Source organism: Nesoenas mayeri, assembly GCF_963082525.1.
Source record: "Nesoenas mayeri genome assembly, chromosome: 1".
In the NCBI taxonomy this organism is placed as follows: Eukaryota; Metazoa; Chordata; class Aves; order Columbiformes; family Columbidae; genus Nesoenas; species Nesoenas mayeri.
In genome coordinates this window covers 1,207,796-1,228,528 of record NC_137541.1, presented here as the reverse complement: position 1 = coordinate 1,228,528, position 20,733 = coordinate 1,207,796, and the positions used below count along the sequence as shown (strand labels likewise).

The window sequence follows — 20,733 nt, the reverse complement described above, 5'->3', positions numbered from 1 at the left end:
CTGGGGGTCCCGCTGTGTCCCAGTGCCCCGTCCCCTGTCCCCAGCATGGCCGACTACCTGATCAGCGGGGACACGGGCTACGTCCCCGAGGACGGACTGACGGCCCAGCAGCTCTTCGCCTCCTCCGCCGGCCTCTCCTACAAGTACGGGTGACCCCCGCCCCCCAAAACCCCCCAGCACCCCAAAACCCCGCCCCCCAAAACCCCCACCCCCTAAAACCCCCCGGCACCCCAAACCCCCCCCAGGCACCCCAACCCCCCCAGGCACCCCCTGTCCAGGTGACCCCGATCTGTGGTCCCCTGCGTGGGGCTGTGTCCCTTTAGGGGGGTTCACATCTTTGGGGTTCCCGGCCGCTGGGGGTCCCAGCTGTGGTGACCTCCGGTCCCTTTGTCCCCCGCAGTGATTTCCTCATCCTGCCCGGCTTCATCGACTTCACCGCGGACGAGGTGGTGAGTGCTGGGACCCCGGTGACATCCCTGTGCCCCCCATGTGACATCCCTGTGCCCCCCATGTGACATCCCGGTGTCTCCTCATGGTGACACCCCTGTGTCCCCCGGGTGACATCCCGGTGTCCCCCATGTGACATCCCTGTGCCCCCCAGGTGACATCCCAGTGTCCCCTCATGGTGACACCCCTGTGTCCCCCGGGTGACATCCCAGTGTCCCCCATGTGACATCTCAGTGTCCCCTCGTGGTGACATCCCTGTACTCCCCGGGTGACATCCCGATCTCCCCAGTGTGACATCCCAGTGTCCCCTATGTGACAACCCTGTGTCCCCCCCTCGTGGTGACACACCTGTACCCCCTGGGTGACATCCTGGTGTCCCCCATGTGACATCCCTGTACCCCCTGGGTCACATCCCGGTGTCCCTTCCTGGTGACATCCCTGTGTCACCCATGTGACATCCCTGTGTCCCCTCGTGGTAACATCCCAGTGTCCCCCATGTGAGATCCCTGTACGCCCCAAGTGACATCGCGGTGTCCCCTCATGGTGACATCCCGGTGTCCCCAGTGTGACATCCCGGTGTCCCCTTGTGGTGATACCCCCCGGGTGACATCCTGGTGTCCCCCATGTGACATCCCTGTGCCCCCATGTGAGATCCCTGTACGCCCCAGGTAACATCGCGGTGTCCCCTCGTGGTGACATCCCAGTGTCCCAATGTGACATCCCGCTGTCCCCCGTGTGACATCCCTGTGTCCCCTCGTGGTGACATCCCTGTGCCCCCCATGTGACATCCCCGTGTCCCCTCGTGGTGACATCCCAGTGTCCGCCATGTGACATCCCGGTGTCCCCTCGTGGTGACACCCCTGTACACCCTGGGTGACATCCCTGTGTCCCCTCGTGGTGACATCCCTGTGCCCCCATGTGACATCCCTGTATGCCCTGGATGACATCCCTGTCCCCTCCAGGTGACATCCCGGTGTCCCCTCGTGGTGACATCCCTGTGCTCCCCATGTGACATCCCCATGTCCCCTCATGGTGACATCCTTGTATGCCCCCCTGGGTGATGTCCCTGTGCCTCCCAGGTGACACCCCTGTCCCCTGCCAGGTGACATCCCTGTTTCCTCCCAGGATGACATCCCTGTGTCCCCCCAGAGTGACATCCCTGTACCCCCGCCCCGGATGATGTCCAGATGCCCACCCCCCAGGGGACAGCCCTGTGTCCCCCCCAGGATGACATCCCTGTACCCCCCAGGGTGACATCCCTGTGTCCCCTCGTGGTGACATCTCTGTGCCCCCCATGGGGTGATACCTCCCTGTCCCCTGCCAGGTGACATCCCCGTGTCCCCCCAGGATGCCATCCCTGTACCCCCCTGGGTGACATCCCTGTGTCCCCTCGTGGTGACATCTCTGTGTCCTCCATGTCACATCCCTGTGCCCCCCATGGGGTGATACCTCCCTGTCCCCTGCCAGGTGACATCCCCGTGTCCCCCCAGGATGCCATCCCTGTGTCCCCCATGTGACATCCCTGTGTCCCCCAGGATGCCATCCCTGTACCCCCCAGGGTGACATCCCTGTGTCCCCCATGTGACATTCCTGTACCCCCCAGGGCGACATCCCTGTACCCCCCATGTGACATCCCTGTGTCCCCCATGTGACATCCCTGTACCCCCCAGGGTGACATCCCTGTACCCCCGAGGGTGACATCCCTGTGTCCCCCAGGATGCCATCCCTGTACCCCCCAGGGTGACATTGCCATATCCCCCTACAGGGTGACATCCCTGTGCCCCCCATGGGGATAACAACCCTGTGCCCCCCCGGCTGAGCACATGACGTGGGGCCACCCCGACTTTTTGGGGGTGTCCCTGGCCCCCCGTGGCCGGGGGGTCCCGCTGGTGTTTCGGGGTCCCCCAGCAGGCTGTGTCCCCAGGACCTGACCTCGGCGCTGACCCGAACCATCACCCTCAACACCCCCCTGGTCTCGGCGCCCCTGGACACCGTCACCGAGGCCGACATGGCCATCGCCATGGCTGTGAGCTGCATGGGGACACGGCGGGGACAGGGACATGGGGGGCACGGGGGACATGGGGACGTGGGGGGCACAGGGGACATGGGGGACACAGGGGACAGGGGGACATGGGGGACATGGGGACGTGGGGGGCACAGGGGACATGGGGGGACACAGGGGACAGGGGGACATGGGGGCCACAGGGGACATGGGGGGACACAGGGGACAGGAGGACGTGGGGGGCACGGGGGACATGGGGGGACAGGGTACATGGGGGGACACAGGGGACGGGGGGACATGGGGGACACAGGGGATAGGGGGACATGGGGGGCACGGGGGACATGGAGGGACACAGGGGACAGGGGGACATGGGGGGCATGGGGGACAGGGTGGGCACAGGGGACAGGGGGACATGGGGGGCACGGGGGACATGGGGGGACACAGGGGACATGGGGGGACACGGGGGACATAGGGGGACACAGGGGACATGGGGGACATGGCGGGACACAGGGGACAGGGGGACATGGGGGGCACGGGGGACATGAGGGGACAGGGTACATGGGGGGACACAGGGGACAGGGGGACACAGTGGGTGTGGGTCCCCAATCCGCTTTGAGGGTGCGTGGTGGGGGTCCCAAGTCATATTTGGGGGTGCATGGTGGGGATCCCCACTCCAATCAGCTTTGGAGGTGCAGGGTGGGGGTCCCGAGTCATATTTGGGGGTGCATGGTGGGTGTCCTGAGTTATATTTGGGGGTGCATGGTGGGGATCCCAAATCAGCTTTGGGGGTGCAGGGTGGGGGTTCTGAGTCATGTTTGGGTGTGCATGGTTGGGATCCCCACTCCAATCACCTTTGGGGGTGCAGGATGGGGGTCCCAACTCATATTTGGGGATGCATGGTGGGGGTCCCGACTCATATTTGGGGGTGCATGGAGGGGGTCCCGAGACAGCTTTGGGGGTGCAGGATGGGGGTTCCAAGTCATATTTGGGGGTGCAGGATGGAGGTTCTGAGTCATATTTGGGGGTGCGTGGTGTGGGTCTCCAATCAGCTTTGGCGGTGCAGGACGGGGGTCCCGACTCATTTTTAGGGGTGCATGGTGGGGTCCTGAGTCATATTTGGGGGTGCATGGTGGGTGTCCCAAGTCATATTTGGGGGTGCATGGTAGGTGTCCCAAGTCATATTTGGAGGTGCATGGTGGGGATCCCCACTCCAATCAGCTTTGGGGGTGCAGGGTGGGGGTCCCGGGTCATATTTGGGGGTGCATGGTGGATGTCCTGAGTTATATTTGGGGTTGCATGGTGGGGATCCCAAATCAGCTTTGGGGGTGCAGGATGGGGGTCCCGGGTCATATTTGGGGGTGCATGGTGGATGTCCCAAGTCATATTTGGGGGTGCATGGTGGGGATTCTGACTCATATTTGGGGGTGCATGTAGGGGGTCCCCAATCCGCTTTGGGGGTGCAGATGGGTGTCTCAACTCATATTTGGGGGTGCATGGTGGGTGTCCTGAGTCATATTTGGGGTGCATGGTGTGGGTCCCCAATCCGCTTTGGGGGTGCAGACACCCATTTTCCCCCCAGCTGATGGGCGGCATCGGCATCATCCACCACAACTGCACCCCCGAGTTCCAGGCCAGCGAGGTGCGCAAGGTGAAGGTAGGTGGGGGCCGCCCCACAGCCGCCCCACGGCCGCGCTCCCGTGGGTCCGAGCGGGGCTCCCCACGGAGCCGCTGGTGATGGGCTGTGCTCCCGTGGGTCCGAGCGGGGCTCCCCACGGAGCCGCTGGGGATGGGCTGTGCTCCCGTGGGTCCGAGCGGGGCTCCCCACGGAGCCGCTGGGGATGGGCTGTGCTCCTGTGGGTCCGAGCGGGGCTCCCCACGGTGCCGCTGGTGATGGGCTGTGCTCCCGTGGGTCCAAGCGGGGCTCCCCACGGAGCCGCTGGTGATGGGCTGTGCTCCCGTGGGTCCGAGCGGGGCTCCCCACGGAGCCGCTGGTGATGGGCTGTGCTCCCGTGGGTCCAAGCGGGGCTCCCCACGGAGCCGCTGGTGATGGGCTGTGCTCCCGTGGGTCCGAGCGGGGCTCCCCACGGAGCCGCTGGTGATGGGCTGTGCTCCCGTGGGTCCGAGCGGGGCTCCCCACGGAGCCGCTGGTGATGGGCTGTGCTCCCGTGGGTCCGAGCGGGGCTCCCCACGGAGCCGCTGGTGATGGGCTGTGCTCCCGTGGGTCCGAGCGGGGCTCCCCACGGAGCCGCTGGTGATGGGCTGTGCTCCCGTGGGTCCGAGCGGGGCTCCCCACGGTGCCGCTGGTGATGGGCTGTGCTCCCGTGGGTCCGAGCGGGGCTCCCCACGGAGCCGCTGGTGATGGGCTGTGCTCCCGTGGGTCCGAGCGGGGCTCCCCACGGTGCCGCGCTGCGCTCCCGCAGCGGCTCGAGCAGGTTCATCACCGAGCCGCTGGGAGGCACTGGAAGGCACTGGTGGGGATGTGGGGGGTGGGATGGGATGGGATGGGATGGGATGGGATGGGGTGGGATGGGATGGGGTGAGATGGGATGGGGTGGGATGGATGGGGTGGGGTGGGATGGATGGATGGGTTGGGATGGGGTGGGATGGATGGGATGGGGTGGGGTGGATGGGATGGGATGGGGTGAGATGGGATGGGGTGGGATGGATGGGATGGGGTGGGATGCGATGGATGGATGGGATGGGGTGGGATGGATGGGATGGGGTGGGATGGGGTGGGATGGAATGGATGGGATGGGATGCGATGGGATGGGATGGGATGGGGTGGGGTGGGATGGATGGGATGGGGTGGGATGGGGTGGGGTGGGATGAATGGGATGGGATGGGGTGGGATGGGGTGGGATGGATGGGATGGGATGGGAGGGATGGGATGGGGTGGGATGGATGGGATGGGTTGGGATGGATGGGGTGGGATGGATGGCATGGGATGGGATGGATGGGATGGATGGGGTGGGGTGGGATGGGATGGATGGGATGGGATGGATGGGATGGAGTGGGATGGATGGGATGGGATGGGGTGGGATGGATGGGATGGGATGGGATGGGGTGGGATGGATGGGATGGGATGGGGTGGGATGGGGTGGGATGGGATGGGATGGGGTTCATCACGGAGCCGCTGGTGATGCGCTGTGCTCCCGCAGCGGTTCGAGCAGGTTCATCAGCGAGCCGCTGGTGATGCGCTGTGCTCCCGCAGCGGTTCGAGCAGGTTCATCACCGAGCCGCTGGTGATGCGCTGTGCTCCCGCAGCGGTTCGAGCAGGTTCATCAGCGAGCCGCTGGTGATGCGCTGTGCTCCCGCAGCGGTTCGAGCAGGTTCATCAGCGAGCCGCTGGTGATGCGCTGTGCTCCCGCAGCGGTTCGAGCAGGGCTTCATCACCGAGCCGCTGGTCATGAGCCCCGCGCACACCGTGGGCGACGTGCGCGACGCCAAGCGCCGCCTCGGCTTCTCGGGCATCCCGCTGACCCGCACCGGGCGCCTGGGCGGCAAGCTCGAGGGCATCGTCACCGCCCGCGACATCGACTTCCTGGGGCACGGCCACCACAGCACCGCCCTGGAGGAGGTGCGGGCGGGGGGGGACGGGGGGATGCTGGGGGGATGTGCGGTGTGGGGTAGGGGTGGGATGGGGTGGGGTGGAGTGGGATGGGATGGATGGGATGGGATGGGGTGGGGTGGGATGGGGTGGGATGGGGTGGGATGGGATGGGGTGGGGTGGGATGGATGGGATGGGGTGGGATGGGATGCATGGGATGGGTTGGGATGGGATGGGGTGGGATGGGATCGGATGGGATGGGGTGGAGTGGGATGGGATGGGGTGGGATGGGATGGGATGGATAGGATGGATGGGATGGGATGGGGTGGGATGGATGGGATGGGATGGGATGGGGTGGGATGGATGGGATGGATGGGATGGGGTGGGATGGAGTGGGATGGATGGGATGGATGGGATGGGGTGGGATGGATGGGATGGGATGGGGTGGGATGGATGGGGTGGGATGGGATGGATGGGATGGATGGGATGGGATGAGTTGGGATGGATGGGATGGATGGGATGGGATGGGATGGGATGGATGGCATGGATGGCATGGATGGCATGGGATGGGATTGGATGGGATGGATGGGATGGATGGATGGGATGGATGGGATGGGGTGGGATGAATGGGATGGATGGGATGGGATGGATGGGATGAGGTGAAATGGGATGGGATGAATGGGATGGGATGGGACACTGGGGTGGGATGAGACGCAGGGACAAGGTGGGGTGGGGGGGCTCAGGGCCAGGTGGTCTCATCCAGGCCCCAGATGTCTGGGGCTGTCCCCGGGGTGTGCCCTGTCCCCCCAGGTGACACTGTCCCCACAGGTGATGACCAAACGCAACGAGCTGGTGGTGGCGCCAGCTGGTGTCACCCTCAAAGAGGCCAACGAGATCCTGCAGCGCAGCAAGAAGGGTACAGCCACCGTGGGACTGTCCCCAGCGCGGGGACACCCCGTGCCACCTGTCCCCTGCCCTGGGGACACAGAGGTGTCCCCCATCCTCACCACTGGGGTCACCTCCACATCACCCTGTCCCCGTACATGGGGACACTTGCACATCACCCCATCCCTAAGGTCACCTCCAGGTCCCGACATCCCTGGTGTCACCTCCATGTCCCCCCATCCCCGGTGTCACCTCCATGTCCCCCCATCCCTGGTGTCACCTCCAGGTCCCGACATCCCTGGTGTCAGCCCCATGTCCCCCCATCCCCGGTGTCACCTCCGTGTCTCCCCATCCCTGGGGTCACCTCCATGTCCCCCCATCCCTTGTATCACCTCCATGTCCCCCCATCCCTGGTGTCATCTCCATATCTGCCCATCCCTGGGGCCACCTCCACATCACCCTAGTTCTTGGGGTCACCTCTGTGTCCCCCCATCCCTGGAGTCACCTCCATGTCCCCCATTCCCAGGCTCATCCTCACGTCCCCCCATCCCTGTCCCTTGAGGCCACCTCTGTGTCCTCCCATCCCCATCCCTGGTGTCACCTCCACATCCATGTATCCCCATCACCGGTGTCACCACCATGTTCCCCCATCCCCATCCTTGGTGTCACCTCCATGTCTTCCTGTCCCTGTGGTCGCCTCCATGTCCCCCCTTCCCCCTCCCTGGTGTCACCACCATGTCCTCCCACTCCACGTCAACCCATCCCTGGTGTCACCTCCATGTCCCAAGGGAAGCCACCCATTGTGTACGCACATGACGAGCTGGTGGCCATCATGGCGCACATGAATGGGGGGTCACCTCTGTGTCCCCCCATCCCTGGTGTCACCTGTGTCCCAGGGAAGCTGCCAATCGTGAACGCGCGTGACGAGCTGGTGGCCATCATGGCGCACATGAATGAGGGGTCACCTTGGGGTTCCCCCATCCCTGGAGTCACCTCAATGTCCCTCCATCCCCATCCCTGGTGTCACCTCCATGTCCCCCCATCCCTTGTGTCACCACCATGTCTCTCCATCCCTGGTGTCACCTCCATGTCCCCAGGGAAGCTGCCGATCGTGAACGCGCATGACGAGCTGGTGGCCATCATGGTGCACATGAATGATGGGTCACCTTGGGGTTCCTACATCCCCATCCCTGGTGCCACCTCCGTGTTCCCATCCCTGTTGTCACCACCATATCCCCCTTCCCTGTTGTCACCTCTGTGTCCCCCCATCCCTGTTGTCACCTGTGTCCCAGGGAAGCTGCCGATCATGAATGCGCGTGACGAGCTGGTGGCCATCATGGTACACATGAATGAGGGGTCACCTTGGGGTTCCCCCATCCCCATCCCTGGTGTCACCATCATATCCCCCATCCCTGGTGTCACCTCCATGTCCCCAGGGAAGCTGCCGATTGTGAACGCGCGTGACGAGCTGGTGGCCACCATGGCGCACATGAACGAGGGGTCACCTTGGGGTTCCCCCATCCCTGGTGTCACCACCATGTCCCCCCATCCCTTGTGTCACCACCATGTCTCTCCAGCCCTGGTGTCACCTCCATGTCCCCGTGTGTCCCCAGGGAAGCTGCCGGTCATGAACGCGCGTGATGAGCTGGTGGCCATCATGGCGCACATGAATGAGGGGTCACCTCTGTGTCCCCCCATCCCCATCCCTGTTGTCATCTCTGTGTGCCCCCATCCCCATCCCTGTTGTCACCCGTGTCCCAGGGAAGCTGCCGATCGTGAACGTGCGTGACGAGCTGGTGGCCACCATGGCGCACATGAATGATGGGTCACCTCTGTGTCCCCCCATCCCCATCCTTGGTGTCACCTCTGTGTCCCCCCCATCCCCGTCCCTGCTGTCACCTCTGTGTCCCCCCATGCCTGTTGTCACCCGTGTCCCAGGGAAGCTGCCGATCATGAACGCGCGTGACGAGCTGGTGGCCATCATGGTGCACATGAATGAGGGGTCACCTTGGGGTTCCCCCATCCCTGGTGTCACCTCCATGTCCCCATGTGTCCCAGGGAAGCTGCCGATCGTGAACGCGCGTGACGAGCTGGTGGCCATCATGGCGCACGTGAATAATGGGTCACCTCTGTGTCCCCCATCCCCATCCCTGGTGTCACCTCCATGTCCCCCCATCCTCATGCCTGTTGTCACCCGTGTCCCAGGGAAGCTGCCGATCGTGAACGCGCGTGACGAGCTGGTGGCCATCATGGCACACGTGAATAGGGGGTCACCTTGGGGTTCCCCCATCCCTGGAGTCACCTCAATGTCCCTCCATCCCCATCCCTGGTGCCACCTCCATGTCCCCATCCCTGGTGTCACCTCCATGTCCCCATGTCCCAGGGAAGCTGCCGATCGTGAACGCGCGTGACGAGCTGGTGGCCATCATGGCGCGCACGGACCTGCGCAAGAACCGGGAGCACCCGGGGGCGTCCAAGGACGCGCGGAAGCAGCTGCTGTGCGGGGCGGCGCTGGGGACGCGCCAGGACGACCGGTACCGGCTGGACCTGCTGGCGCAGGCGCGCGTCGACCTGGTGGTGCTGGTGGGTGGGCAGCCCCGGAACGGGGCAGGCGGGGGGGCCGGCACCGCAGAGCAGGGCGCCCCGAATCCACACCCCCTCTGCACCTGTGCTGCACCCCACTGCACCCCAGAGCCTTGCCCTGGGGTACCCCAAATCCTGACCCCGTGGGACCCCAGATCCTCATCCCGCTGCACCCCAAAGCCTTGCCCTGGGGTACCCCAAATCCTGACCCCACTGCACCCCAAATCCTCACCCCATGGGACCCCTAAATCCTTTAGCCTGTAGTACCCCAAATCCACCCCCCATGGCCCCTCGGTGCTGCTCCTGTGCTGCACCCCAAAGCCTTGCCCTGGGGTACCCCAAATCCTGACCCCATGGGACCTCCAAATCCTCACCCCACTGCGCCCCAAATCTTTACCCCACTGCACCCCAAAGCCTTGCCCTGGGGTACCCCAAATGCTGACCCCTTGAGACCCCAAATCCTCACCCCACTGCACCCCAAAGCCTTGCCCTGGGGTACCCCAAGTCCTGACCCCACTGCACCCCAAATCTTTACCCCACTGCACCCCAAAGCCTTGCCCTGGGGTACCCCAAGTCCTGACCCCGTGGGAACTCCAAATCCTCACCCCACTGCGCCCCAAAGCCTTGCCCTGGGGTACCCCAAATCTTGACCCCATGGGACCTCCAAATCCTCACCCCACTGCACCCAAATCTTTACCCCACTGCACCCCAAAGCCTTGCCCTGGGGTACCCCAAATCCTGACCCCGTGAGACCCCAAATCCTCACCTCACTGCACCCCAGAGCCTTGCCCTGGGGTACCCCAAATCCTGACCCTGTGGGACCCCAAATACTCACCCCACTGCACCCCAGAGCCTTGCCCTGGGGTACCCCAAATCCTGACCCCATGGGACCCCAAATACTCACCCCACTGCACCCCAAAGCCTTGCCCTGGAGTACCCCAAATCCTGACCCCTTGAGACCCCAAATCCTCACCCCACTGCACCCCAAAGCCTTGCCCTGGGGTACCCCAAATCCTCACCCCATGTGACCCCAAATCCTCACCCCACTGCACCCCAATTCCTTACCCTGTGGTACCCCAGATCCACCTCCTGTGGCACCTCGGTGCTGCACCCCACTGCACCCCAAAGCCTTAACCTATGGTACCCCAAATCCTTACCCCACTGCACCCCAAATCCTCACCCCATGGGACCCCCAAATCCTTTAGCCTGTAGTACCCCAAATCCACCCCCCATGGCCCCTCGGTGCTGCTCCTGTGCTGCACCCCAAAGCCTTGCCCTGGGGTACCCCAAATCCTGACCCCATGGGACCTCCAAATCCTCACCCCACTGCACCCCAAATCTTTACCCCACTGCACCCCAAAGCCTTGCCCTGGGGTACCCCAAATGCTGACCCCATGGGACCCCAAATCCTCACCCCACTGCACCCCAAAGCCTTGCCCTGGGGTACCCCAAGTCCTGACCCCACTGCACCCCAAATCTTTACCCCACTGCACCCCAAAGCCTTGCCCTGGGGTACCCCAAGTCCTGACCCCGTGGGAACTCCAAATCCTCACCCCACTGCGCCCCAAAGCCTTGCCCTGGGGTACCCCAAATCTTGACCCCATGGGACCTCCAAATCCTCACCCCACTGCACCCAAATCTTTACCCCACTGCACCCCAAAGCCTTGCCCTGGGGTACCCCAAATCCTGACCCCGTGAGACCCCAAATCCTCACCTCACTGCACCCCAGAGCCTTGCCCTGGGGTACCCCAAATCCTGACCCCGTGAGACCCCAAATCCTCACCTCACTGCACCCCAGAGCCTTGCCCTGGGGTACCCCAAATCCTGACCCCGTGGGACCCCAAATACTCACCCCACTGCACCCCAGAGCCTTGCCCTGGGGTACCCCAAATCCTGACCCCATGGGACCCCAAATACTCACCCCACTGCACCCCAATTCCTTACCCTGTGGTACCCCAGATCCACCCCCTGTGGCACCTCGGTGCTGCACCCCACTGCACCCCAAAGCCTTAACCTATGGTACCCCAAATCCTTACCCCACTGCACCCCAAATCCTCACCCCATGGGACCCCCAAATCCTTTCGCCTGTAGTACCCCAAATCCACCCCCCATGGCCCCTCGGTGCTGCTCCTGTGCTGCACCCCAAAGCCTTGCCCTGGGGTACCCCAAATCCTGACCCCATGGGACCTCCAAATCCTCACCCCACTGCGCCCCAAATCTTTACCCCACTGCACCCCAAAGCCTTGCCCTGGGGTACCCCAAATGCTGACCCCTTGAGACCCCAAATCCTCACCCCACTGCACCCCAAAGCCTTGCCCTGGGGTACCCCAAGTCCTGACCCCACTGCACCCCAAATCTTTACCCCACTGCACCCCAAAGCCTTGCCCTGGGGTACCCCAAGTCCTGACCCCGTGGGAACTCCAAGTCCTCACCCCACTGCGCCCCAAAGCCTTGCCCTGGGGTACCCCAAATCTTGACCCCATGGGACCTCCAAATCCTCACCCCACTGCACCCAAATCTTTACCCCACTGCACCCCAAAGCCTTGCCCTGGGGTACCCCAAATCCTGACCCCGTGAGACCCCAAATCCTCACCTCACTGCACCCCAGAGCCTTGCCCTGGAGTACCCCAAATCCTGACCCCGTGGGACCCCAAATACTCACCCCACTGCACCCCAAAGCCTTGCCCTGGGGTACCCCAAATCCTGACCCCGTGGGACCCCAAATACTCACCCCACTGCACCCCAAAGCCTTGCCCTGGAGTACCCCAAATGCTGACCCCTTGAGACCCCAAATCCTCACCCCACTGCACCCCAAAGCCTTGCCCTGGAGTACCCCAAATCCTCACCCCATGTGACCCCAAATCCTCACCCCACTGCACCCCAATTCCTTACCCTGTGGTACCCCAGATCCACCCCCTGTGGCACCTCGGTGCTGCACCCCACTGCACCCCAAAGCCTTAACCTATGGTACCCCAAATCCTTACCCCACTGCACCCCAAATCCTCACCCCATGGGACCCCCAAATCCTTTAGCCTGTAGTACCCCAAATCCACCCCCCATGGCCCCTCGGTGCTGCTCCTGTGCTGCACCCCAAAGCCTTGCCCTGGGGTACCCCAAATCCTGACCCCATGGGACCTCCAAATCCTCACCCCACTGCGCCCCAAATCTTTACCCCACTGCACCCCAAAGCCTTGCCCTGGGGTACCCCAAATGCTGACCCCTTGAGACCCCAAATCCTCACCCCACTGCACCCCAAAGCCTTGCCCTGGGGTACCCCAAGTCCTGACCCCACTGCACCCCAAATCTTTACCCCACTGCACCCCAAAGCCTTGCCCTGGGGTACCCCAAGTCCTGACCCCGTGGGAACTCCAAATCCTCACCCCACTGCGCCCCAAAGCCTTGCCCTGGGGTACCCCAAATCTTGACCCCATGGGACCTCCAAATCCTCACCCCACTGCACCCAAATCTTTACCCCACTGCACCCCAAAGCCTTGCCCTGGGGTACCCCAAATCCTGACCCCATGGGACCCCAAATCCTCACCCCACTGCACCCCAAAGCCTTGCCCTGGGGTACCCCAAATCCTGACCCCATGGGACCCCAAATCCTCACCCCACTGCACCCCAAAGCCTTGCCCTGGGGTACCCCAAATCCTGACCCCATGGGACCCCAAATCCTCACCCCACTGCACCCCAAAGCCTTGCCCTGGGGTACCCCAAATGCTGACCCCTTGAGACCCCAAATCCTCACCCCACTGCACCCCAAATCCTTGCCCTGGGGTACCCCAAGTCCTGACCCCGTGGGAACTCCAAATCTTCACCCTACTGCGCCCCAAAGCCTTGCCCTGGGGTACCCCAAATCCTGACCCAGTGGGACCCCAAATCCTCACCCCACTGCACCCCAATTCCTTACCCTGTGGTACCCCAAATCCACCCCCTGTGGCATCTCGATGCTGCACCCCAAAGGCTTACCCTGGGGTACCCCAAATCCTGACCCTGTGGGACCTCCAAATCCTCACCCCACTGCACCCCAAAACTTTACCCCGCTGCACCCCAAAGCCTTGCCCTAGGGTACCCCAAATCCTGACTCCGTGGGACCTCCAAATCCTCACCCCACTGCACCCCAAATCTTTACCCTGCTGCACCCCAAAGGCTTACCCTGGGGTACCCCAAATCCTGACCCCCCTGCACCCCAAATCCTCACCCCACTGCACCCCAAATCTTTACCCCGCTGCACCCCAAATCCTCACCCTGGGGTACCCCAAATCCTGACCCCACTGCACCCCAAATCCTCACCCCACTGCACCTCAAATCTTTACCCCACTGCACCCCAAAGCCTTGCCCTGGGGTACCCCAAATCCTGACCCCCCTGCACCCCAAATCCTCACCCCACTGCACCCCAAATCTTTACCCCACTGCACCCCAAATCCTCGCCCTGGGGTACCCCAAATCCTGACCCCCCTGCACCCCAAATCCTCACCCCACTGCACCCCAAATCTTTACCCCACTGCACCCCAAATCCTCACCCTGGGGTACCCCAAATCCTGACCCCACTGCACCCCAAATCCTCACCCCACTGCACCTCAAATCTTTACCCCACTGCACCCCAAAGCCTTGCCCTGGGGTACCCCGTGCCCCCCAAGACAGTGTCCCCCCCAAGACAGTGTCCCCCCATCCCATGACCCCCAAGACAGTGTCCCCCCCATTCCGTACCCCCAGGACAGTGTCCCCCCAGGACAGTGTACCCCCTAGGACAGTGTCCCCTCCCATCATGTCCCCCCAGGACAGTGTCCCCCCCATCCCATGTCCCCCAGGACAGTGTCCCCTATGTCCCCCTGGACAGTGCCCCCCAGGACAGTGTCCCCATAGGACAGTGTTCCCCCATCCCGTGCCCCCCAGGACAGTGTCCCCCCAGGACAGTGTCCCCTCCATCCCGTGCCCCCCCAGGACAGTGTCCCCCCAGGACAGCGTCCCCCGTGCCCCCCGGGACAGTGTCCCCCCGGGACAGCGTCCCCCATGTCCCCCGGGACAGTGTCCCCCCCGGACAGTGTCCCCGTGCCCCCCAGGACTGCTCGCAGGGGAACTCCACGTACCAGGTGTCCATGATCCACTACATCAAGCAGCGCTACCCGGCGCTGCAGGTCATCGGCGGCAGCGGTGAGGGACACGGGGGACACGGCGGGGACATGGGGGACATTGGGGACATGGGGGACATGGGGGACACGGTGGTGACATGGGGGACACCGGGGACACAGGGGACACAGAGGGGGACACCGGGGACATGGGGGAGACACCGGGGACATGGGGGACACGGAGGACATGGGGGACATGAGGGATACCAGGGACATGGGGGACACGGGGGGAACATGGGGGACACCGGGTCACGGGGGACATGGGAGATGGGGGGCACAGGGGGGACACGGGGGACATGAGGGACACCAGGGACATGGGGGACACCGGGGACACGGAGGGGACATGGGGGACACGGAGGACACGAGGGGGACATGGGGGACACCAGGGACACAGAGGGGACATGGGGGGGACATGGGGGACACCGGGGACACGGGGGACACGGGGGGGACATGGGGGACACCAGGGACACGAGGGGACATGGTGGGCATGGGGGACATGGTGGGGACACGGGGACGGGGGGGGACATGGGAGACGGGGGGCACAGGGGGGACACGGGGGACATGAGGGACACCAGGGACATGGGGGACACCGGGGACACGGGGGACATGGGGGACATGGGGGACATGATGGGGACACGGGGACATGGGGGGGACATGGGAGACGGTGGGGACATGGCGGGGAACATGGGAGGGGACACTGGGGGGGACACGGGGTGCTATGGGGGGGGGGAGACAATGCGGGGGGGCACTGGGGGAGGTGACAGTGAGAGGGGGTGCAATGGAGTGGGGACCAGAGCAGAGATTTGGGGTGCGGGGCGGGGGGGGGGGGTGAGTGCAGTGAGTTAAGGATTTGGGGTGCAGGGGCGTAAAGATTTGGGGTGCCATAGGATGGGGAGCAGGGCAGGGATTTGGGGTGCAGGGGAGGATTGGGGTGCCGTGAGTTAAGGATTTGGGGTGCGAGGGAGGATTGGGGTGCAGTGGGGTGAAGATTTGGGGTCCCATGGGGTGGGGATTTGGGGTGCTGTGGGGGTAAAGATTTGGGGTGCCATAGGATGGGGAGCAGGGCAGGGATTTGGGGTGCGGGGGGGGGTGCAGTGAGTTAAGGATTTGGGGTGCAGGGGGGTGAAGATCTGGGGTGCCATAGGATAGGGAGCAGGGCAGGGATTTGGGGTGCAGGGGAGGATTGGGGTGCAATGAATTAAGGATTTGGGGTGCAGGGGGGTGAAGATCTGGGGTGCCATAGGATGGGTAGCAGGGCAGGGATTTGGGGTGCAGGGGAGGATTGGGGTGCAGTGAGTTAAGGATTTGGGGTGCAGGGGGGGCATTGGGGTGCAATGAGTTCAGGATTTGGGGTGCCGTGAAGATTTGGGGTCCCATGGGGTGGGCATTTGGGGTGCTGTGGGGGTAAAGATTTGAAGTGCCATAGGATGGGGAGCGGGGCAGGGATTTGGGGTGCATGGCAGGAGGAGGATTGGGGTGCATGGGGTGAGGATTTGGGGTGCCATAGGGACAGTGAACTGGGGTGCCAGGGGGTGAGGGTTTGGGGCGCAGTCCGCAGGGGGTGTCCCGGGGTCACGCTTGTCCCCCCTGTCACAGTGGTGACGGCCGCCCAGGCCAAGAACCTGATCGACGCCGGAGCCGACGCCCTGCGGGTGGGCATGGGGGGGGGGCGCGCACGAAGGTGGGTGCTGAGCCCCACAATGGGCGCTGAACCCCCACTTTGTATGCTGACCCCCCAATGTGTGCTGACCCCCCCTCCCTCCAATGGGTGCTGAACCCCCCATGGGTGCTGCCCCCCCCACGTGTGCTGACCCTCCCATGGGTGCTGCCCCCCCCATGGGTGCTGACCCTCCCATGGGTGTTCCCGCCCTGTGTTCCTGCCCCCCGTGCTCCCCTCCGTGTTTCTGACCCCCTGTGTTCCCCCCCCGTGTTTCTGACCCCCCGTGTTCCCTCCCGTGTTTCTGACCCCCCGTATTTCTGACGCCCCCGTGTTCCCCCCCGTGTTTCTGACCCCCCGTGTTCCTGCCCCGTGTTTCTGACCCCCCATGTTCCCCCCCCGTGTTTCTGACCCACCACGTTCCCCCCTGTGTTTCTGACCCCCTGTGTTCCCCCCAAGTGTTTCTGACCCCCCGTGTTCCTGCCCCGTGTTTCTGACCCCCCGTGTTTCTGACTCCCCTGTGTTCCCCACCCCGTGTTCCTGCCCCCCGTGTTCCCCCCCGTGTTTCTGAGCCCCCGTGTTCCCCCCCCGTGTTTCTGACCCCGTGCTCCCCGCCGTGTTTTTGACCCGCCGTGCTCCCCGCCGTGTTTCTGACCCCCCTGTTTTTGACCCCCCGTGTTGCTCCCTCCCGTGTTTCTCCCCTCGTGTTCCCACCCTGTGTTCCTGCCCCCCGTGTTCCCCCCCCCGTGCTTCTCCCACCGTGTTCCCGCCCCGTGTTCCTGCCCCCCGTGTTCCCCCCGTGTTTCTGACTCCCCTGTATTTCTGACTCCCCTGTGTTCCCCCTACCGTGTTCCTGCCCCACGTGTTCCCCCCCGTGTTTATGACCCCCCGTGTTCCTGTCCCGTGTTTCTGACCCACTGTGTTCCTACCCCGTGTTTCTCCCCCCATGTTCCCGCCCTGTGTCCCTGCCCCCCGTGCTCCCCGCGTGTTTCTGACCCCGTGCTCCCCCCCGTGTTTCTGACCCCCCGTGTTCCCCCGCCGTGTTTCTGACCCTCCACGTTCTCCCCCGTGTTTCTGACCCCGCCGTGTTCCCCCCCGTGTTTCTGACCCCCCGTGTTCCCCCCCGTGTTTTTGACCTCCCGTGTTCCCCTCCTGTATTTTTGACCGCCTGTGCACCCCCCGTGTTTATGACCCCCCGTGTTCCCCCCCGTGTTTCTGACCCCCCGTGTTTTTGACCCCCCGTGTTGCTCCCCCCCGTGTTTCTCCCCCCGTGTTCCCGCCCTGTGTTCCTGCCCCCCGTGTTCCCCACCGTGTTCATGCCCCCGTGCCCCCCCGTGTTTCTGACCCCGTGCTCCCCCCCGTGTTTCTGACCCCCCATGTTCCCCCGCCGTGTTTCTGACCCCCCCGTGTTCCCCCCCGTGTTTCTGACCCCCCCGTGTTCCCCTCCGTGTTTTTGACCCCCCGTGTTCCCCCCCCGTGTTTTTGACCCCCCGTGTTGCTCCCCCCCGTGTTTCTCCCCCCGTGTTCCCGCCCTGTGTTCCTGCCCCCCGTGTTCCCCACCGTGTTCCTGCCCCCATGTTCCCGCCCTGTGTCCCTGCCCACCGTGTTCCCCGCCGTGTTCCTGCCCCCCGTGCCCCCCCGTGTTTCTGACCCCCCGTGTTCCCCCCAAGTGTTTCTGACCCTCCGCGTTCCCCCCCGTGTTTCTGACCCCCCCGTGTTCCTGCCCCCTGTGTTCCCCCCCGTGTTCCTGCCCCCCGTGCTCCCTCCCGTGTTTCTGACCCCCCGTGTTCCCCCCCGTGTTTCTCCCCCCGTGTTCCCTCTCGTGTTTCTGACCCCCCCGTGTTCCTGCCCCCCGTGCTCCCCCCGTGCTCCTGCCCCCCATGCCCCCCCCGTGTTCCTGCCCCCGTGCCCCGCCGTGTTCCTGCCCCCCGTGCTCCCCCCGTGTTCCTGCCCCCGTGCCCCCCGTGTTTGTGACGGCGCGTCCGGTGCGGCAGCGCTGTGTGGCGGGCGGCCGCAGGGCACGGCCGTGTACAAGGTGGCCGAGTACGCGCGGCGGTTCGGGGTCCCGGTGATCGCGGACGGCGGGATCCGCACCGTGGGACACGTGGTGAAGGCGCTGGCGCTGGGGGCGTCCACCGGTGAGGGGGGGCACGGGGGACCCGGGGGGGGCGGTATCACCCTGGGGTCTCATGGCTGCTTCCCCCACATCCATAATGGTATCACCCTGGGGGGGTCTCATGGGCATGCCCCCCCCGCACCCATAATGGTATCACCCTGGGGGGTCCCATGGACATGCCCCCCACATCCATAATGATATCACCCTGGCGGTGGGGGGGGGTCCCATGGGCATACCCCCCCCGCACCCATAATGGTATCACTGTGGGGGCGTCCCATAGGCATGCCCCCTCCACCCATAATGGTATCACCCTGGGGGGGTCCCTTGGGCATGCCCCCTGCACCTATAATGGTGTCACCCTGGGGGGTCCCTTGGGCATGCCCCCTGCACCTATAATGGTATCACCCTGGGGGGGTCCCTTGGGCATGCCCCTTGCACCTATAATGGTATCACCCTGGCGGGAGGGGGTCCCATGGGCATGTCCCCCACACCCATAATGGTATCACCCTGGGGGGTCCCATAGGCATGCCCCCCCCGCACCTATAATGGTATCACCCTGGGGGGTCCCATAGACATGCCCCTCGCACCCATAATGGTATCACCCTGGTGGGGGGGGGGAGGGTCCCATGGACATGCCCCCCCCGCACCCATAATGGTATCACTCTGGGGGGGTCCCATGGGCATGCCCCCCACATCCATAATGGTATCACCCTGGCGGGGGGGGGGGGTCCCATGGGCATGCCCCTCGCACCCATAATGGTATCACCCTGGGGGTCCCATAGGCATACCCCCTGCACCTATAATGGTATCACCCTGGGGGGGTCCCATAGGCATACCCCCCACACCCATAATGGTATCATCCTGGGGGGGTCCCATGGGCATGCCCCCTGCACCTATAATGGTATCACCCTGGGGGGTCCCAAGTGGGGGATGCTCACGGGTGCCCCCCCGCAGTGATGCTGCGGTCCTTGGGGGGGTGTTCTCACGGGTGCCCCCCCGCAGTGATGCTGGGGTCCCTGCTGGCCGCCACCTCAGAAGCACCAGGGGGGGGCCTCTTCTTCGCGGAGGGGGGGCGACTGTCCCAGCACGGGGGGATCCCAGCCCCCCTGGACCCCCCGGAGAGGAGCAGCAGCAGCACCCCCCAAAAACGCTACCTCAGGTACCGCACGGGGGGGGGCGGAGGGGTGTGACACCCCCCGCCGTGTGCCCCTCACGCTCTGTGTGTGTGTCCCCCCCGCAGTGAGGGTGACAAGGTGAAGGTGAGCGCGGGGGGGTCGGGCTCCGTGCACCAGTTTGTCCCGTACCTGCTGGCCGGGATCCAGCACGGCTGCCAGGACATGGGCGCCAGGAGCCTCTCGGTGCTGCGGTGAGTGGGGGGGGACATGGGGGGGGTGGGACAGGGGACAATTTGGGGGGGGTCACCCCGCTGACCCCCCTCCCGTGTCACCCAGGGCCATGATGTACTCGGGGGAGCTGAAGTTCGAGAGGAGGACGATGGCGGCGCAGATCGAGGGGGGGATCCACGGGCTGCACTCGTGAGTGGGGGGGTGACGGGGTGGGGGGGGGTATGGGGACCATGCGGTGGCACCACGTCAGATCCGGCTTGTGCATGGGGGGGGGAGTAAGAGGGGGGGCAGGTACACTGTGGGGGGGCACCCAGTTACCCCAGTGCTGGGGGGAGAGCACCCAGTTAGCCCTGTGCTGGATGGGGGGGCAGGGGGCACCCAGTTGCCCCACTGCCAGGTGGGGGGGCATCCAGTGACTCAAATACTAGGGTTGCGGGGGGGGGGAAGCACCCAGTAACCCCAGTGCTGAATGGGGGGGATGGGGGTGGTACCCAGTTGCCCCAGTGCCAGGTGGGGGGACATCCAGTGACTCAAATACTAGGGGCAGGGCGGGGGGAGCACCCAGTTACCCCAGTGCTGGATGCGGGGGGAGCACCCACTTACCCCAGTGCTGAATGGGGGGGGTGGGGGGGGCACCCAGTTGCCCCAGTGCCAGGTGGGGGGGTGCCCAGGTATCCCAGAGCACCCAGATACCCCAGTGCTGGATAGGGGGGGCACCCAGTTGCCCCAGTGCTGGATGGGGGACACCCAGTTATCTCAGTGAGGGGGGTGCACCCAGTTTACCCCAGTGCAAGGTGGGGGGACACCCAATTGCCCCAGTGCTGGGTTTTGGGGGTCCCAACTGCCCCCCCAGCTCTGGGCCACCCTCCCCACCATGGAGACACCCCGAGACTGGGGGTGCTGGTTCACACTTGGGGAGCAACCTGGGGGGGTGGGTGGGACATGGGGGGGAACAGGCAGAACCCCCATTGGGGTCAGTGCCCCCCACCAGTGACAGCTGGGGTGCAGGCGGGTGCTGCGG

At 64.5% G+C, this 20,733-nt stretch overlaps 1 protein-coding gene across 1 annotated transcript; it reads left to right on the top strand.

Moving 5' to 3' along the window:
• Window positions 1-45: 45 nt before the first annotated feature.
• On the top strand, window positions 46-19,905 carry IMPDH1 (inosine monophosphate dehydrogenase 1; the record flags this gene model as incomplete). The annotated part of the gene is made up of 13 exons (XM_080358389.1): window positions 46-143; window positions 401-449; window positions 2,372-2,473; window positions 4,029-4,103; window positions 5,820-6,026; window positions 6,825-6,912; window positions 9,265-9,464; window positions 14,528-14,618; window positions 16,190-16,315; window positions 18,245-18,388; window positions 19,369-19,525; window positions 19,607-19,732; window positions 19,818-19,905. The coding sequence occupies 13 exons, from the start codon at window positions 46-48 to the stop codon at window positions 19,903-19,905; spliced, it is 1,551 nt and encodes a 516-aa protein (XP_080214515.1).
• Between the last annotated feature and the right edge of the window lie 828 nt (window positions 19,906-20,733).